The sequence below is a fragment of the Haliotis cracherodii genome, unplaced genomic scaffold (assembly GCF_022045235.1).
Source record: "Haliotis cracherodii isolate W230 unplaced genomic scaffold, xgHalCrac1.p SCAF_8, whole genome shotgun sequence".
Classification (NCBI taxonomy): Eukaryota; Metazoa; Mollusca; class Gastropoda; order Lepetellida; family Haliotidae; genus Haliotis; species Haliotis cracherodii.
Window position 1 is genome coordinate 49,893,433 of NW_027266341.1, and position 20,006 is coordinate 49,913,438.

General features: G+C 39.2%; 1 protein-coding gene across 2 annotated transcripts in view; it reads left to right on the plus strand.

Annotated features, from left to right (window-relative positions):
- Positions 1-855: 855 nt before the first annotated feature.
- The window catches only part of LOC139450268 (prestin-like), a 29,307-nt gene continuing 10,156 nt past the window's right edge, over positions 856-20,006 (plus strand). For both annotated transcript variants that reach the window (XM_071231945.1, XM_071231944.1), the window contains exons 1-14: positions 856-933; positions 2,719-3,351; positions 9,675-9,785; positions 11,941-12,155; positions 12,632-12,796; positions 13,451-13,606; positions 13,928-14,010; positions 14,142-14,289; positions 15,457-15,570; positions 16,342-16,419; positions 17,300-17,395; positions 17,724-17,830; positions 18,515-18,584; positions 19,214-19,378. In XM_071231945.1, the coding sequence (XP_071088046.1) occupies positions 3,045-3,351; positions 9,675-9,785; positions 11,941-12,155; positions 12,632-12,796; positions 13,451-13,606; positions 13,928-14,010; positions 14,142-14,289; positions 15,457-15,570; positions 16,342-16,419; positions 17,300-17,395; positions 17,724-17,830; positions 18,515-18,584; positions 19,214-19,378 (1,815 nt within the window). In that variant the 5' untranslated portion in view covers positions 856-933; positions 2,719-3,044. The remainder of the gene's footprint in view (positions 934-2,718; positions 3,352-9,674; positions 9,786-11,940; positions 12,156-12,631; positions 12,797-13,450; positions 13,607-13,927; positions 14,011-14,141; positions 14,290-15,456; positions 15,571-16,341; positions 16,420-17,299; positions 17,396-17,723; positions 17,831-18,514; positions 18,585-19,213; positions 19,379-20,006) is intronic.

Here is a 20,006-nt window from a genome sequence, read left to right on the forward strand (position 1 = left end):
TAATCGACATGGGGATAAAGTAAAATGCTGTGCAAATATAGTATCTGGATTTATGTTGACGATTATGATAAGAAATGGAGTTATTTAATACTAACCTGTCCTGGTTGGCTTTTTAATAGTTTAATGTAAATGCATTAATCCAAGAGGAAAACCTGTACAAGAAATATACATAACATCGATGAATGTTCATTCGTTTAAGCTTTTATATTCGCTGTCGATATGCAGATGTTTAAAAATATATTGATGAATTATCATAATTATCCAATAATCATGTGTATGGATTTAAAAAATATTGTTGCATGCAATTGATATTTCTTGAAAATATAATGAAACCTCGGTAAAGCGGACAGTAAGAGTCCGGTTTAACAAATGTTCGGATTAACAAATGGATCATTTTGCAAAGAGTAACAACATTTCCAGGAGAGCGAGATGATTGGATTGACGTTATTCAAAATAAGGTAGTGTCCCTGAAGTACGATAAATCTTGACGGTGTATCACTCGTGTCACGTTACGGTAAGGATTATAATGATAGCATTGTTTAAGAACAGATCTCGCTAAGTGCTGGTATTATTGTCCATTTGTTCACGAACCTTACAGTGCCTCACACTGATTATATATGTCTGCCATGCAAACATTTCCTACTTTCATTTAAACAGATTGAGTAAATATTAACTAAGTGTCTGAGCTGAACAACTGTTGTATTTGTAGGGATATTTTTTTCTGATTCTATACAACCGTTATAAATATCCAATGCTAATCCTCGTTGATATAATATATGCAGTGAGTGTGGTTTTCAGCGGTGTAAGATATACAGACTAATCTGGTGTTGTCCAGATTCTGCTCGTTGTAAACAACAGTGAGCGAAATACATGGGTGTTTAAACATGGGTGCAGTCGCCATGCTTGTTTTGTTGTGAATGTAAAACCTTAAAGGTAAGTGCATCGGAATTTTTGCGTAAAATCTGCCCTCCTCCAAAATTAGGATACTTGTGTGTATTAATATTCATATTCACTTCAAAGATAAAACATTGATAGTGTGGAGGGGTATTCGTATTCTCGTGGGGGATCTCATCGATAGATAGATACATATGATAATACAATCCACCAAGTATACAGTGAGAGAGAGAGTAAGTCGATATATTCTCAACCACAAAAGTTGGGCATCATGAACATTTTTGGGGATATTTGTTTATAAAATCGTGTGCTCTGTGCCCAAAGACTAGACAGATATGACAAGTATTGCCACACGGGTCTACAGATAGACAGTTTATATACTGAACAAAAAAGTTGGGATCATGAATATTTTGGAGATATTTTTTTGGAAATGGGCACAGGGCACACAATTTTAAATAAATTATCTCCAAAATATTCCTGATCCCTAACGTTTATGTTCAGTGTATAAACTGTCCGTCTGCAGACCTGTGCCCCCTAAAACCAGTAGACCCCTAAAAAGTGTCATAACTGTGCTCTTTAGCAGATACTGTTTTCCACTCTCATGACCTCCTTTTATCATCTCCATCACTATTGATAAAACTCATGTACACACCGACCTCGAGACTATCGACTTCAGTTTCAAATAAAAGAGTTCGCTTTTGTTCAACAAATTACAACGTATGTCAGTATGTTTGACAAAGTAATATGCTCAGATATCATAGCTAAGATGAGCTAATTTTGAGTATATTACACATTCCACATGAGAGTATTACATGTGTACAAAGAGTTGAATATGATTGTTCATATATGTTGAGCAGTTATTAGATTTTACAAAGTAAACAAGGTTACTTATTCACAGTAAACAAAAACATGCATCCGTAAACACACCATTGCGTAACTGTCGTATCTGCTAAAAAGCATTCAGGCGTACAAAAACAAGATCAAATATCAGGTGCGGAGGAAACACATACCACTATTTTGGCTACAGAAAAAACCCATTAATTACCAATAAATGTATCCAAGAGTCAATGTGTAAGGTTATATGTTACCTTTAAACAATTGTGAATACTATGTTTGTTCACGTGGATTAAAATGTAGATATAGACGTATACATAGGACAGAGTGGACCTCTGAGAATATGTTTTTTACACCAAAAATGTACACTAAGTAATGCTAATTTTCAACAGTTGTTTAAAATTCAGATACTGGTGTAAGACAGGGAGAAGATTTCAGACCACATTCTTTCCCCTTACATGATTTTTTTAATTAATACTGATTTACAAAAGTTAATTAAAATTCAGACAGAGATGTAAGACAGGGGACATTATCGGAATACATTCTTTCCCCTAACACGAATGATAACATTAAAAAATACTAATTTACAAAAGTTGATTTTAATTCAGATACTGGTGTAAGACAGGGTGATAATGTCAGACCATATTCTTTCCCCTCAGATGATTTAAAAAAAATTAATACTGATTTACAAAAGTTGATTAAATTTCAGATAGAGATGTAAGACGGGCTGACATTCTCATATCACATTCTTTCCCCTTCCATCAAAACAATAATTGATACTCATTTCCCCAGGTGAAACACTAACGCGACTGTCGTGAAAATAAGTAATTGACAGGTCAAGTGTGTGATATAATACAAGGGGTTGACGCGTGTATGTCCGTCATTGTCCGTCGCCTGAACACTGTTCCAGTGTACGTAAGTACATATATTGAAAGCGAATACCCCGTGACGTGAAACATGAATAATGAGGGACCGTCTGCTTTAAAACAGGTAGCCAGGGCCAGAGCGATGCACTGTGTGTTCCTCCGCCGCCGGCACAGGTATTGCTGGGACTCCTCTGCAAATACAACCTCGACCACGTGACGTGCTGCTAACTGAAGACAATCTTAGAGCAGGTGCGCGTGTTGCTTGACACATTTCACAGACACTCTTATTTGTCATTGTTTGCGCTGTGTGTTGTTAGATATTTTTTATCAGCGTTTTAACATCTTAGAAACAAGTTTGTTTCTTTAAGTCGGTTCAAAATCCATTCATTCACTTCCCATCAAGAAGATTTTGACTTTTAAGTTTGGCTTCCACTGGTCATATCGGCTACTATGACAGATAACTATAACCATGGTGGTCCAGATGGAGGATCGGAATATGTCTCGATCCGGAGACCTCTGTACAAGACTCAGACTTTCAGGAACCAGTTCATGAAGACCAGTTCCACACAGAAAAGTGTCGGCGAGGCCGTTAAACAGAAGGCACGAGATGCGTGTGCATGCACGCCGAACAAGAGGAAAAAATGCATTTTCAGTTTTCTGCCGTTCTTGAAGATAATGAGCAAGTACAAATGGCGATCGGATCTTCCCAACGACATCATCGCTGGTCTGACGGTGGGAATAATGCAGCTGCCGCAAGGTAAAACACTTTACTTCCATCTGGAGACATTTGCTATTTATCTGTATGTTAGTTCTGTGTGTTGCAGTATTTATCTGTAGGTTAGACATATAGTCTGTAGCTGTATGTTTGGCTACTATATTTATCAGCATGTTGGGGATATATACTGTGTCTGTATGTTTGGCTACTATATTTACCGGTATGTTGGGGATATATAATGTGTCTGTATGTTGGGCTACTATATTTATCTGTATGTTGGGGATATATTATGTGTCTGTATGTTGGGCTACTATATTTATCTGTTTGTTGGGCTACTATATTTATCTGTATGTTGGGGATATATTATGTGTCTGTATGTTGGGCTACTATATTTATCTGTTTGTTGGGCTACTATATTTATCTGTAGGTTGGGGATATATTATCTGTCTGTATGTTGGGCTACTATATTAATCTGTTTGTTGGGCTACTATATTTATCTGTATGTTGGGGATATATCATGTGTCTGTATGTTGGGTTACAATAGTTATCTGTATGTTTAGCCTATTGTATGTTGAATACGGTAGTTATCTATATGTTTGGGATACTATATGTATCAGTACGTTGGGCTACTATACTATCTCCTTGTTGGGGCTGCTATATGTATTGGGGCGGTCGGGTAGCCTGGTGGTTAAAACCTTCGCTCGTCACGCCGAAGACCCGGGTTCGTTTCCCGACATGGGTACAATGTGTGATATCTGCCCTGATATCGCTGTATAATTGCTAAAGGCGGCGTAAAACCATACTCAATCACTCACTCACTCATTCTTTGTATCTGGATGTTAGGGATATGCTATAAGTGTTTTAGGGCTACTATATTAATCTGTATGCACACTATGTATCTATACTATATGTCAATCCTACTATATTTATCCGAATGTTAAGTGCGCGCCATTCACCTGCATGCTAGGGCTACAATATCTATCGCCCATGGAAGTTATTCATACACGTAAGTGTGTGCAGATGTTTCTTAAACGTTCCATGCGGGTGATTCAGTGTGTCGCTGAGTACAAAAGAGCAAGACAAAGTTTTAACGCAAAGCCACCATGATGCAGGACAAGCAATGACCTTGATATCCTAGCATCTCTGAGCGTCTCAACTTTCATTATTTATGACAAGGTGAAGGAGATAAGAAAATGTCGATGTTCCTAGATATTGTGAGACAAACCACAGGTATCGGCAAACATGCACTCGAAGTATTTTCAATGAGGTGTATAAAAATACAATTTACTCAGCAAATCAGAGTGAGTGAGTGAGTGAGTTGGGTTTAACCGCTTTTAACAGTATTCCAGTTATATCGCGGGGTGTCAGCTTAATGTGGGAGGAAAGCCCGAAGTGATGCAGATCTCAGACGTTGACCACTTTAGTGGAACCCACGAGCACGGGAATGGGGCTGACAAACCTAGAAACATAATCGGGGCGAACCGGGATTCGAACCCACAATCATAGGTTTCTGGCGTGCCCAAGGGACGTCAGCAAATCAGAAAGATCTAAACTGGGATATCTGATCGAACGTACTCCGGCAATTACATGTGGTCTACACAAGATGCGTGATAATGTTATACACGGAGTTTATTTAAATGTCTAACCTTGACAGACAATGGACACCAGACCGTAGACTCAGTCACATATAACTGTCACCTGGACATGCCATATGCCACATACAGTGTCCACCTGAAAAAAATGTTTCCTTATGAAAATTTTATTTTACAAACAGCTAATCTTACACAGGTATATAAAAAAACATTACTCTTTGGAAATGAAACGGTGCGTATTCATGACATTCAAAATCAAACATGCATACATACACAGCTTGATTTCTTTATGTAACTTTATGTAATAAATGGGGTCAGGTAGAACATTGCGTGCGTATATTCATAAAATGGCGGAAAATAAATTAAAACACATTCGATAAAAAAACCCAACTTTGACACATATCATGACGTCCCGCAGTTTCTGTACGTGTCAATACATAGACACTGGCAATAGAACAGTCCAAGCAGTACACGTCACCTTGTGGCGGCTATTGTTGATGTTTCAGGATTAAGATGAAAACACAAAGGGTCGAGTTTCCTCATGCGTTTTGACCGTTGTTATTGCAGAGCTGTTAATGAGAATGGCTTTGACGGATCTCTCCTGTTTACATATGTACGATAATTAACAAGTAAATATTGATCCTTGTCCTTCGTTTGTGTATCTATTTTGAGAACGTGGATCCTCTGGTCATTGAAACTTGCTGGAAACGTCACGTCTATAAGCTTGAGAGAGGGTAAGGGGGTGTTTTGGCAACCACGCGTTATGTTGACGTTTCTTGTTTTGGAATTTCAAAACTTCCGGCATTTAAATAGAGAAAGTCACTTTACATTCAGAGACTGCTATAGCCGTTCAGGGCCAAACATACAGATTTTTCATCTTATAGATTCTTTGATAAAAATGCGGATCATTTGTCATCTTTTCATGGTTGGATGATAAAGAGAAATCTCAAAGTCTCCGGGGCTCTGAAAACATGCCGTGTTAAGTCGGGACCACCCTCGCTTTCGCCCGGAACACGCATCCGTATTTCCGTTTACACTTGTCAGTAATTATTGCCACACAAAAATGACTTATTTCACATAAAGATAGGCTCAAACATGGTCGGTACCCGACAGTTTGATTAAAAGGACAAAACAAGAGACGGTGGTGGGTACCCGACAGTTTGATTAAAAGGACAAAACAAGAGACGGTGGTGGGTACCCGACAGTTTGATTAAAAGGACAAAACAAGAGACGGTGGTGGGTACCCGACAGTTTGATTAAAAGGACAAAACAAGAGACGATGGTGGGTACCCGACAGTTTGATTAAAAGGACAAAACAAGAGACGATGGTGGGTACCCGACAGTTTAATTAAAAGGACAAAACAAGAGACGATGGTGGGTACCCGACAGTTTGATTAAAAGGACAAAACAAGAGACGATGGTGGGTACCCGACAGTTTGATTAAAAGGACAAAACAAGAGACGATGGTGGGTACCCGACAGTTTGATTAAAAGGACAAAACAAGAGACGGTGGTGGGTACCCGACAGTTTGATTAAAAGGACAAAACAAGAGACGATGGTGGGTACCCGACAGTTTGATTAAAAGGACAAAACAAGAGACGGTGGTGGGTACCCGACAGTTTGATTAAAAGGACAAAACAAGAGACGGTGGTGGGTACCCGACAGTTTGATTAAAAGGACAAAACAAGAGACGGTGGTGGGTACCCGACAGTTTGATTAAAAGGACAAAACAAGAGACGGTGGTGGGTACCCGACAGTTTGATTAAAAGGACAAAACAAGAGACGGTGGTGGGTACCCGACAGTTTGATTAAAAGGACAAAACAAGAGACGATGGTGGGTACCCGACAGTTTGATTAAAAGGACAAAACAAGAGACGGTGGTGGGTACCCGACAGTTTGATTAAAAGGACAAAACAAGAGACGGTGGTGGGTACCCGACAGTTTGATTAAAAGGAAAGAGCACGGTGAATATCATCGGCTAGGTACAGGTAGAACTGGGACAACGATTTCATGAATATGTTTGAATGTCGAAAAACATTCTTTTTTCTTGAAAAAAAAACATGGCAAAGCAAAATACGCTTTTGAGAGGGTTATTAAAGGGAATTGCGGGGTTCACAATATAACGTCACAATAGGTGCCATTCCCGCAGGTCGATCAGGATCCCCAAAGTCAGTCTGGCATCGACAATACCGGTGGGGGACAGGTATCCAAAATGTACGGATACTGGTACAGTTAGGTGTAGATGTAGCAGTGTATTTTCTACAAAAAGCGATTTTTTGGGAAACGGATGTGAATACAGATACGGGTAAAAGAAAACTCGGATAGTTGGTAAATGGTCAATTTTCGTATTTCGAGACAAACGGAGTGACGATATTGGTCTAACAATGACATAACGCCTGTTTCCAGCTATGAATAAGTCAATATCATTAATATGGAGAAATCCTTAATATGGATTCCACAGGGAGCATAACCAAATCTGTAGAGTTAACGGAATTCGAGTTTGGTTTGGTTCACTTCGGCATTATTACAGCCATATTTTAACTGAGGACTCTGAACACTTTTTACCAAGATGGGAATCAAACCCGGCGTTTTCGACACTGTTCGCGAAAGCTTTAACCAAAATGCCAGCAACCGCGCGAATAACGGATTACTCGAAAAAGCGGCGTTTCTTTGAATCATTCTCCACCCGATCGATTAAACTGATGATTAGAGGTGCTTACAAATACAGTAAACTACGGTTATAACGAACTTAAATGGACCACTAATTTTAGTTCGGTATAACCGTAGTTCGTTATAAGCATACATACAACATCTATACAGCAAATGTCCGGGACCAAATATAAAGTTCGTAATATCCGACAGTTCGTTATAAGCGTGTTCGTTATAAACGTATTTTACTGTAGTTGAATAATTAGAGGTGCTTACAAATAGATGAATATATACGTCATATTCAATTAAACTTAAGAAAAGGTTCACTGTATATACATATCCAATTATTTCATATTAATAGCTTCATACACGCATTTATAAAAATATAACCCTTGCATATTTTCCATCGATCCCCGACCTGTTGCTCATTTATAACGTTGCGGTTATACTTAATATTTGCTGAAGTAGAAACATGTTTTTAGACATATGAATATATTATGTGCATTCAAAGGCTTTTCTGTTTTGAAGAGAAATCTTACATGGCTCAAAGGTCCTTCATGTCATAACTTGATACTGTTGTTTGACATTGAAATGTCAGTATGGACATTTAAGGAATACAATATGTTTCACTGCTAGGAAGTCACCTTCAGCGTTAACGCATGGAAATACGATCATCACTCCTCTGTCTTTATCACTCAGTTTACCCGTGACTGACCCGGTACTCACCGCACATGTAACACTAAAGCAATTGTTAGAATAATCTGCGTATCATTCACCTCCAGTGACATGTTGGGTAAGGCCTTTACCCTTGACCTCATGTGTCTCCTTTTACGTAATCGCCCCTGCTAATGTCAAGCATGGAATATTCATAAGCGTTACTGAAACGTTAGTGTTAACTGTTTTAATCCTTTCATAGTGTAAAAGTTGTCAATCTTTTAAAGGCATGGTTTATTTGTAATTTCCGCCTATATTCGAAATATGTGCAATATGGAGTGTTTGCAATAACAACAGTCCATCCTGTTCATGACGCCTCACAATACGTCATTAGTGAACCATTGACGCATAATTTGCGTCATCCTTGCGTCATTCCTGCTTTATCATTGAGTCAGAAGTCTTGATACCATAAACAATTAAACGTCTGTTTTTTATGAATAATACGTATATTGTTTTTGAAACAAACACTTGAGTGATGTTCTTTTTGACGTTTTTATATTTCGGCATCTGAAATATTATGTTTTTCTTATTTCTGACGACATTATCCAGGTAGAAATGGGCCATGTTACACGTCATCCAGTGCCCGTGAAGGATGACATATTAAGTGTATAGGAGAGGGTTTATAACATGTTTATATCCCCATTTTCACCCTTGTATGCAAATGGTGTAAGAAAAATCAAATAACATGTCAAAGAATTAATAATTATCATAAACCGCTACACCCATATAGCACTTTGCGTCATGCGATGCCAGCGCCCGGGGCTGCACGGCATGTGAATTACATACAATGAACTGAAAAACAACTGATCGCTTCAAGCTCGTTGCACATACGCCCTGGAGGGAACCTTTGAGCATTTGTGACTTGACATAGCTCATTATGGATGTTTACAAAGGATAATACAATATACAAATGCAGTCAAACAGTGTTGCGTGAACTTTGATGTGTCGAACCTACGGTTGTCTCGAAGTAAATTCTTTATTCATCATTTCCGGTTGTGTCGAACCTCGGATAACTCGAAGTATTAACGCCGGTCCCTTCAACTTCGACACAACCGTGTTTGACTGTAAAATGTTTGAAAATGGATTCAATATCAATTTTTGTTTGGGTAACATTCAATTTAATTTAAATTTCATGTTACCCATCTTATTCATTCAGCCCTCGGGGATTTTAGGTTAGAATGGGTCCAAAGCAACTCGTACGAGGCGACCTAATGGATCGGGTGGTCAGGCTCCGTGACGTGGGTCATTCCGTTTATCCAACAGTGTTGACTCTGCTCACTATATCAACCACTGGTTTGTCCTTCCCAACTCAATTATTTACAGGCCGACGTCACATAGCTGTAGCATTGTCGAGCCTTGCGCTAATTACCATTCATTCACCCAACTCATTATTCATCCGTTCTGTTGCAGGTATGGCGTATTCCATGTTAGCGGATATGCCCCCAGTGGTCGGTCTCTACATGTCGTTTTTCCCCGTACTTATATACTTCATATTCGGAACTTCTAAGCAGATCTCAATGGGTAAGAACATTTTTATACCGTCAAAACTGGTTAATCCGGTTTTCCGGTCTATTACGGATGTGTATGTCTTGTATTTCGTTCCTAAGAGTCGACAGCACGGTCATGTGTGATGCTGCATGAACGGCACTGTCCGCATTAACAAGGTTTTTCGCTATAATGTACGTTACAGATCCATTGATCCAACTTTTTGAAATGGTATTATTCAGAAATGTTATGAACTGTATATTTCAAAATGATGTTTATATTTTCAAAAAGCTTTTTAGGTAGATGAGACTACATAGTTCTCAGTGTACATTTAGTGACATAAAAAATTCAAATGTTACTTCTTAAACGTGAAACATTGACAAGCATTTTGACTAGGCGTGACAATAACCCCTATTTTGTCCAGATAAAAATGTGTTACTTTAATAAGGCAGACAAATGACACTTGCAATTTTGAATCAATTTCATGATTGACAGGAATAAATCGTAAGGTATGTTTATCGTGATTTGTGATACTTCAAAATAATACCGTACTTCGAGACAAGCGGAATCATTGCATGGTGGGTGCTTTCGTGTACTATTAGTGACTGTGTAAATGTTAGAACCCAATATATCCGACATTGACTATCTTTCAAGACCGAATTCCTATGTGATGTTAAATCATCACAAAACACAAATGTTTACAGTATCTATTAAAAAATTGCAGTGATGTCGAATCGTAAAAACACACAAACTTATACAGTATCTATTACCAATTGCAATGATTTCGAATATAAAAGGCATAAAAATGTAAGGTTATATTCAGTATATGAACTTATATTCCGTATACGCTGAAGGAACATTGAGCTAATGAGTGTGCTTGTATCACTGGAAACGTTCTTAAACTTCTGTCTCGCACCTGTTAAGCTAAGACACATAACCTTTTAACTTTATCAAACAAACGACCAGTTTGGAAAATGAACCCCGTTTTCTTCAAGACTGCACTGAAAGTAAGGTTCAAGGACACCTGTCGGAATAACTGCGAGTTTCTTCACGACCATAACCGCCGTCAATTTAAAAACGTTTTTGCCTTTTATTTGAACATTCCATCCACCCAATTACGCGGTATTAATAAAAGAATGTGTCGGTGTGTCGACGAAGAAGGTGTATTTGATGAGGTTTTGGGGGGCTTTCCAAAGTCAGCAGGCCTTTAACATAGTAATGCGGTGTTAAGAAACGTGTCACTGTTGTATGATGAAGAATGATTGTCAGCCGTGTGACCATGTTAATTCAACGTGTTGAAATCCACGCTCCCGGCCACCTTTTCTGGAGTGTGACATAAAAATACCACACTTAACTGCGTCCATTAATTTAAAGCAGAAAAGGGAATTTGGTAAAAAAATCAGGGGTTTATTTAAGGCGAGGGGTCATTACATTAGCAAAGAATGATGCTATGGGTTTTTTGTGATAGGATCTATTTGTGTGTGTCTAGTATAGAAAGTCAGTTGACATTACCCCCAAACCCGTTATATTTCGAAGGAACGGTTATTACGAACTAAAGTACACATATCCGTCGATAGTACCACATTTTACCCGATTCACATTTGAATTACGAAAAGATACAAAATCAGTACATTCATATTCATATAAGGGGTTTCTAGCTATCTTTCCTAAAACAAACTGGTAATATTATCTCTTTTTCTAAAACACATGACAACTGTATACAAACCCAACAATCCCTTCAGCTTAGAAATACTCGTCAGATAGATTTATGTCTATTTGATTGGCATTTTGTTGACACGTTGACACCAGGACAGCTGGAAAACAACCTTTTTATCTGAAATCTGTTTACCATACAAATAAAAGAAATGGATTTGCCTCAGATTTATTTGTGCCATACATATTTCATGTCAAACCAATCAGACGCCATGCCCTTGGATATTATAAGCCAAGGTCAAGTCACTTACCTTATCAACGCAAGATCCTTTTTCTAAACCCCGATAATTCATAAAATAAAGCTACAATTCAAGTCAAGATTCCTTCTGTTTCAGTAATGAAGTTATTCTCGGGGCTCCGTTCCATTATATGTTAAAAGAACAGTTGAAAAATGAAAAAGTTAAAATGTCTTCATTTTGGAGGCTACATGTTAATCAAGGTAACAGTGTTTGATTCAATGTATTCTCCATCTGTGCAGGCACTGTAGCCGTAGTGAGTCTGATGACGGGGGGTATAGTCTCTACACAAACCAACCTGTGGAGAGAGGCGAGAGGCCTAGAGATAGAGAACACTACGATGATGGGACTGAACGGGTCAGATGGGATACCTGGACAGGTTGCCGTGTCGGATGACGAGATACGCTTTAAGATCTCTGTTGCTGCAACTGTGTGCTTTCTCACGGGCCTCATCCAGGTGACGTAACCTTGACAATGCAAATGTATATACAGTAACCATCGTTAATCGGGACGGTGTTGTATATGACCATCGCCTCGGTTTAGAAAACAGTAGTTATAAGTACATGTTTACGAAATGAATATGATTAACCTATCTTTGTCTCCTTTGGTTGAGAAGTCATAAAAGGGAAGTGTTTGGATTAACGAGGGTTAAATATATAAAAGCAACGCATTTACCCATTTAAAAATAGAATCAGAAATAAGTATGATTTTAAGTATGCCTAGATAATTACTTAATAGACAACTACGACTTTTTTATTTGTAGGACGTACGTCTTTTTAAACAAATGTATGTAATTATTCATCAATGTATATAAAAGTGTTGGTTATTTATGTGCATTTTATACGATAAGCAGTTCATCGTAGAATCAACAAAAATCATGAAATGGTTGTTAAATTGACGTTTTCATCGTGATGTTCTTCTCTATGTTGACAGATCGGCATGGGCATATTCCGAGTTGGTTTCTTGACCACCTACATGTCCGACTCACTGGTCAGCGGCTTCACCACAGGGGCGGCTGTCCACGTCTTCACGAGCCAGGTCAAATATGTCTTTGGAATCAAGATCCCTAGATTCCCAAACCTGTTCCAGATAATCAAAGTGAGTCTGTTTAAGAACAATCAGAATTTGAATGCGAGATGAAGTGCGCGCGAGTATCTTGCGTTATATCGCAATATTCCAGCAGAATCACAGGGGTAAAACACAAGGGGAAACAAACCCTAGTTTTTCAGCGTGACGAGCGAACACTCTAACCACTTAGCTACCTGACCACTGCTCAAATCCGATTAAGCGGTCGTGAAGATGGGGTATTTGAAATATCAAATTAGAACATCAATGATAACAGGGCATGATGCATGTGATGGGGTGAGGTGTGTGTGTGTGTGTGTGTGTGTGTGTGTGTGTGTGTCTGTGTGTCTGTGTGTGTGTCTATGTTTGTGTCTGTGTTTGTGTGTTAAGGGGGTGGGGGGGGGGGGGGGGGGGGGGGGGAGTCGGTTATAACGAGGATCGTCTCACAACAAACGTGTTGAAAGTTTTTCAGTATTTTTTAATCTGTAACCACTCTATTTTTTATATCTATTTTTTGTATAACACTGCGAATTTGGTATATCCCGATTTATTTAATATGTATCACAACTTTGATAACAAGGGTTCGGGATCTTGCCACTGTGTCAGTTCACTTCAAATTCATCTTGGTTTCGTCATTTCCGGATTCGACCTGTGTACCTATGAAATAAAACTTACCGTTCTGAACAGACATACGAAGCCATCATCCGCGAGTTGCCCAACACCAACCTGCCAGAGATGGGCATCTCCTTCGTCTGCATCGTCATCATCTACCTCGTTAAGGTGCAGGTCAACCAGAGGTTCAAGGCCAAGTTGAAAGTCCCCATCCCCATTGAACTTATCGTGGTGAGTAGATATGTATACAGTGAATGTCAACCCGCTCTCGATCGGAACCCGTTTACAGTTTAAAATGAGTAGGACTAAAGTTTGACGCCATTGATAATATTGGATGAACCCACGTGTATGTCTGTGACAAACCAAAGGTAATAATCGTGCCTAAGCTGGGATTCGAACCATGACAAGAAGATCCAAACAGCTAGACCACAAATCGTCCTTGTGAAAGATTCAGACACAGAATCGGATAAAAAGATATTGTGTGGATGCTCTCTAGCATTTAAAAGTTGGATAAACGTGTATTGTATTGTATCGGCCTTTTCTGTTTCACAGGTCGTGATCGGTACAACCGCCAGCCATTTTGGAGGTTTCGTTGAAATGTGGGGTATCCGAACTGTTGGCCACATCCCGGCTGGGTGAGTTCTTACATGTCAAATTTAGAAATATCAAAATATTCAAATTTTATATAAAAATTCCCAACTCTCAGGATTAGCAATGTGTCTTTTCCAAAATCCCCAGAAGAATAAAGTCTCGCTTGTGTTTACAGCTTGCCCGTCCCAGCTCCTCCAAGTTTCGTCAACGTCAGCAGTTACGGTACAGATTGTATTGCCATCGCCATTGTCGCGTTCGCCCAGTCGGTATCCCTGGCAGTCGTCATGGCCAACAAACACCACTACGACATCGACTCCAACAAGGTACATGACGTAGTCTAGTCAACCACATGACGTATTCTAGTCCACTACATGACGTATGCTAGTCTATTCCATGACGTATTCTAGTCTACCACATGACGTATTCTAGTCTACCACATGACGTATTCTAGCCCACTACATGACGCATTCTAGCTCACTACATGAAGTATCATTGTCTACTTCAATGACGTATTCTAGACTTCTCCATGATGTATTCTAGTCTATTCCATGGCGTATTCTAGTCTATTCCATAACGTATTCTAGTCTTCTCCATGATGTATTCTAGTCTAATCCATGACGTATTCTAGTCTACTCCATAACGTATTCTAGTCTACTCCATAACGTATTCTAGTCAACTCCATGACGTATCCTAGTCTAACCCATGACGTATCCTAGTCTACTCCATGACGTATCCTAGTCTAATCCATGACGTATCCTAGTCTACTCCATAACGTATCCTAGTCCACTCCATAACGTATCCTAGTCTACTCCATGACGTATCCTAGTCTACTCCATGACGTATCCTAGTCTACTCCATAACGTATCCTAGTCTACTCCATAACGTATCCTAGTCTTCTCCATGACGTATTCTAGTCTTCTCCATGACGTATTCTTGTCTATTACACGTATATGTACATGGAAACGACGACATGCATGGAATAGAGTCATCTTATTCCTGAGGAAAAGACAAATACAGCTGTTTCTCCTTCAGGAGAAACCTATGTAATAGATAATTATGTAATAGATAACTGATGACTCTCAACTCACTTTTAATGGATATAGGTCTTCAGATTTACAATATATGTCTATGGATACTTTACTCCTACATCAAGAACACTGGAGTTCTCGTATTCCTATTGCAAGTGCTGTTATTGTTCTCATATTCCTATAAATACAAGTATAGTTCCTCCAATAACTCTATATTTACCGTGAAAGTCTTGTTATTTCTGTAAAAAAGATACCTTATAGTTCTTATAATCTCATATATGTAAACGTGCAGTGTACCTCTGTAAAGTGCATATAGTTTCTATATTCCAATAAAAAAACACAATAAGATCTTATATTTCTAAAAGTATCAGTATAGTATACATGCTATGTGTATACTACTAGTATACATGCTTGTGGAGTTTCTGCACATCCAATGTTATGTGTCCAATCTATTGTCTCCAGGAACTGGTTGCCTATGGTTTCGGCAATGTGTTCGGCTCTTTCTTCTCCTGTTACCCCTTCGCAGCGTCCGTCTCCAGGAGCTCTGTGCAGGACTCGGCCGGAGGCAAGACTCAGGTATACACTCACCTGAATTAAACTCCGTACACAGTTATCATAATCGTAGCGTAATATGCTTAGTATCATTTCGTCTGTAATGCCTTCAATACGTTAAAGTTTATAGTTTATACTTTGTTTGTTCGTTTGTTGTTTAACGCCGCACTCAGCAATATTCCAGCTATATGACGGCGATCTGTAAATAATCGAGTCTGGATCATGAGCATCGATCCACTTAATTGGGATACGATGACATGCATCAACCAGGTCAGCGAGCCTGACCATCCCATCCCTTTAGTCGCCTCTTACGACAAGCGTAGTCGCCTTTTACAGCAAGCATGGGTTGCTGAAGGCCTATTCTAACCTGGATCTTCACGGGTCTTAAGTTCATGCAACAGGTTTGAGGAATGTTTTACTGGAGTACCACAGAGATTTCAAAATGCCCGATTACTTGTACTGGGATGGCACGGGTGGATTAGTTGTCTGAGGTCCCGCCATTCTCTGTGAGTTGTCTCTCTTAGATGAGCGATAAACCTATGACCATGGGTTCGAATCCCGGTTCGCTCTGGCTAGGTTTTTAGGTTTGTCAGCACCATATACGTGCTCGTGTGTTTCGCCAAAGTGGTAAACGCCTGAGATTCGGGCTTTCGACACACATCAAGCTGACACGCCGTGATATAACTGGAATACTGTTCAAAGCGGTGTTAAACCCAACTCACTCACTACACGCCATGGTATAACTGTGATACTATTCGAAACGGTTTTAAACCCAACTCATTGCTTGTATTTCAGGTCACCAGCATTTTCTCCGCCTGCATGGTCCTAATCGTGATACTCTTCATTGGACCGCTGTTCCAGTCTCTACCTAACGTAGGTTATTTCGGAAGGATTGCTCTCAATGCATGCGTATCCGTAAATGCGAGAATACTATAAGTTATGTATTTACTCTGCACGAGTATCGATTAATCGATTAATTTATCCTCCAAAACTGGCTCTCACGGGAGATATCGCTACATTGTAGATATCGCTGCAACAAAATTGCATCAGACCATTGTGACGTCATTGGTTACCATGACGTGACAATCAAATGACGTACTTATGGCTCTGCTACTGAAGCTGTTAGCAGTACGTCTTTACACTTATTACTGTCTACAAAATGAAAAAGTTGGAAGAATGATGTTGGATGAAAAATAAAATCTCACCTCGTGTCTTTTGATATCAAATATATCAACACGTCAACTCGTCAACACGTCATTAATAGGTTTCAATTGTATGACATCACTCGTAGCTAAAAATGGAATTTTTTAACCCATCAGTTCATTTAAAGCGTTAAGGGGCAGACCCTGATTTGAAGTGGGTCAAATGTGTAAATACGGTATTTTCCCCCCATAATATTACTGTGAAAAATGTATTACTGCAAGTAGCAGAGACGCCTTGTGGCAATCGACTTTGCGAAATTTATACCGCATTAATAGCATATTAAGTTGATCACTGTTGATCAGAAGAACTTTGAAATAGTTGAGTCTTTGAGAATTTATGGATGTCAACTTCTGAATCCCTGAATGATGCCATGGCTGTCACACACCTATGAGAATTCACGTAGAAAGACAGTGCAGCGGAATATAACTTTAGCATTTCCATTGTCGTTAAACAGTCAGACATTTATCGGTATCAAATACGTAGTGACACCTTAAATTTGAAAAGAAACTGTCTCCTGAATAATTTATCTTCTACTTACATATTGTTTCAGTGTGTGCTGTCCGCTATCATCATGGTGGCTTTGAGGTCCATGTTCCTGCAGATTCTCGAGCTGAGATCACTCTGGAGAATTTCCATCTACGATTGTGTAAGCGCCTCGTTGTCACATTACATTATATCTGTTAAAACGAAAGATAATTTTCACATTGATTACAAACGGGAAAGTATTAGCTCTCAGACAAAGCCCTATTATTTACACATTAACATAAGACAAAAAAAACCCAGTAAATATACGTTGAAAACGTAGTGACACCCAAAGTCTTGATGTAGTTTCAAATTTGCTGAATGAATATTAACTTAAAGCTTTACTAATATTCAAATATCAGTTGATTTATCCAGGCGCCACAATATGTACACGTAATTTCATTAGTATTAACATTCCTAGTTGTTTTATCGCTTTGTTGGTGATGTTGCAGGCTATCTGGATTGTGACGTTCGTGTGCGTTGTCGTCCTTCACGTCGACATGGGCCTCATGATCGGCATCGTCTTCTCCTTCTTCACCGTCGTCGTCAGGACTCAGCTGTAAGTACATGCAGTGACTGAGTATCATTTTACGCCGCAATATTCCAGCAATCACGGCGAATCTCATTGAACCTATATTGGTAATCCACCCCATACCACAGACTATAGGTACCCTCTTATGTATAAAAATATTCTCGCAGATACATATTTAATAATTATAACTCAGAATTAAAATTTCTTTCATAAATGTAAAACGTCCAGCCTATATAATAGGAGTTATTAAAATCATTCAGAAATAAAATATATTTAAACGTGATTAACATTAATAGTGAGTGAGTTTGGTTTAACGCCGCTTTTAACAGTATTCCAGTTATATCACGGCGTGTCAGCTTAATGTGGGAGGAAAGCCCGAAGTGAAGCAGGTCTCAGACGTTTACCACTGCGGTGAAACCCACGAGCACGGGTATGGTGCTGACAAATCTAGAAACATAATCGGGGCGAACCGGGATTCGAACCCACAATCATAGGTTTCTGGCGTGTCCAAGGGGCGCAACTCTGCAGAGCGAATCGCGGTGCCTTAGACGACTGGGCCACCCGTGCCGCCATTAAACATTAATAAATACAAATAGTTAAGTACAAATGTCAACACATAATCATATATTTGGTTATCTAGTTTCTACTTTGTAACTACGTGGATTTAATTCCAATATATACAACTTGTGGTTGCTCCATGTTGCTTCACAGAGCCAAAGCCTCATCCCTGGAGAAGGTGTCGGATGTAGAGGTCCTGCAGAAGGGTGCACAATATGAAAAGGTGAGTGTACAATTGATTCATTGTAATGTAATTTTGACGATAAAGGAAGCCAGTTTCGAGTCGTGTTCTATCGCCTGACCTAAGCCATTGAATCTTGCTTGGTATTTCCGGGAGTTTTATTAACAAAAGTTAAACAGGTACCTTTCTGGGACTGATGTCACGTTTTTCCGGGTCTGCTACACGATCCAGTAGCTTTAGAGAAAGGTCTCTATTATTTGATAAAATCGTGATAACTTCTGTCATATTGGCTGAATAATGTTTGAAATAAAGCTTCCACTGTAAATTTAAACAATTGTATTGCCTATCCCTAACCCCCGACTGCCTTTAAATACCCCTTTTCCGCCATCCCGCTCGCTCAACCACCCCCCCCCCCCCCCCCCCCCAACCCCAAACACACACAACTACACCCCACCCACCCACCCACCCTGCCCCCACATACCCCATCCCTTAAAATCTCACCCTCGTGTCTTCTGATATAAAAACTGACACTCATTGATAAGTATTTGCAGATCTTGATAAATCAACGAATGGAGGTTTTGGAATCGGAAAATAAGGCGCATATGAAAAACTCATCATGTATCGAAATCGACTTTTCATGAAAAAAACTATAACTATCTTTCCTTCTATAGGCGGAGAAATATAACGGCATCAAGGTGGTCGGCTTCAACGCCCCCGTCTACTACGCTAACGCCGACATCTTCATGCGCCATGTGTACACCGTCGCAGGTGCTAAGCCCGAGCGCATCCTTAAGAAGATGAAGAAACTGGAAAAACAAGATCTCAGCAGGCTACACGTTAGTATAACTTTTATAACATGTTAGATACAGACAGAAAACTTTCTTACCTTGCTGATATTTAATTATCAACTGAAACTTACATTATACAAAGGCCCAGCTCTTAGTTAAAACCAGTAATTACTTTTACAAACCGAAGATCGTCATTAAATTGAAAAAAAATGCATTGATGCACTCTCTGCAACTGGTATATGTTAAGGTACTATATCTGACTGACAAAATATATCATACTTTTGATATTTGTCGTTGATTTACGTTACGTTATTTTCTGACCGACCCCGTGTAATGTCACTTTGTTGCTTTTCGACCTTTGCTAAAGTACTGCTTGCTTTCTAATTTACCAATGTTATGGTACATTGTGATTGACCAATGTTATGGTACATTGTGATTTACCAGTGTTATGGTACATTGTCATTTACCAATGTTATGGTATATTATGATTTACCAGTGTTATGGTACATTGTGATTGACCAGTGTTATGGTACATTGTGATTTACCAGTGTTATGGTACATTGTGATTTACCAATGTTATGGTATATTATAATTTACCAGTGTTATGGTACATTGTGATTGACCAGTGTTATGGTACATTGTGATTTACCAATGTGATGGTACATTGTGATTTACA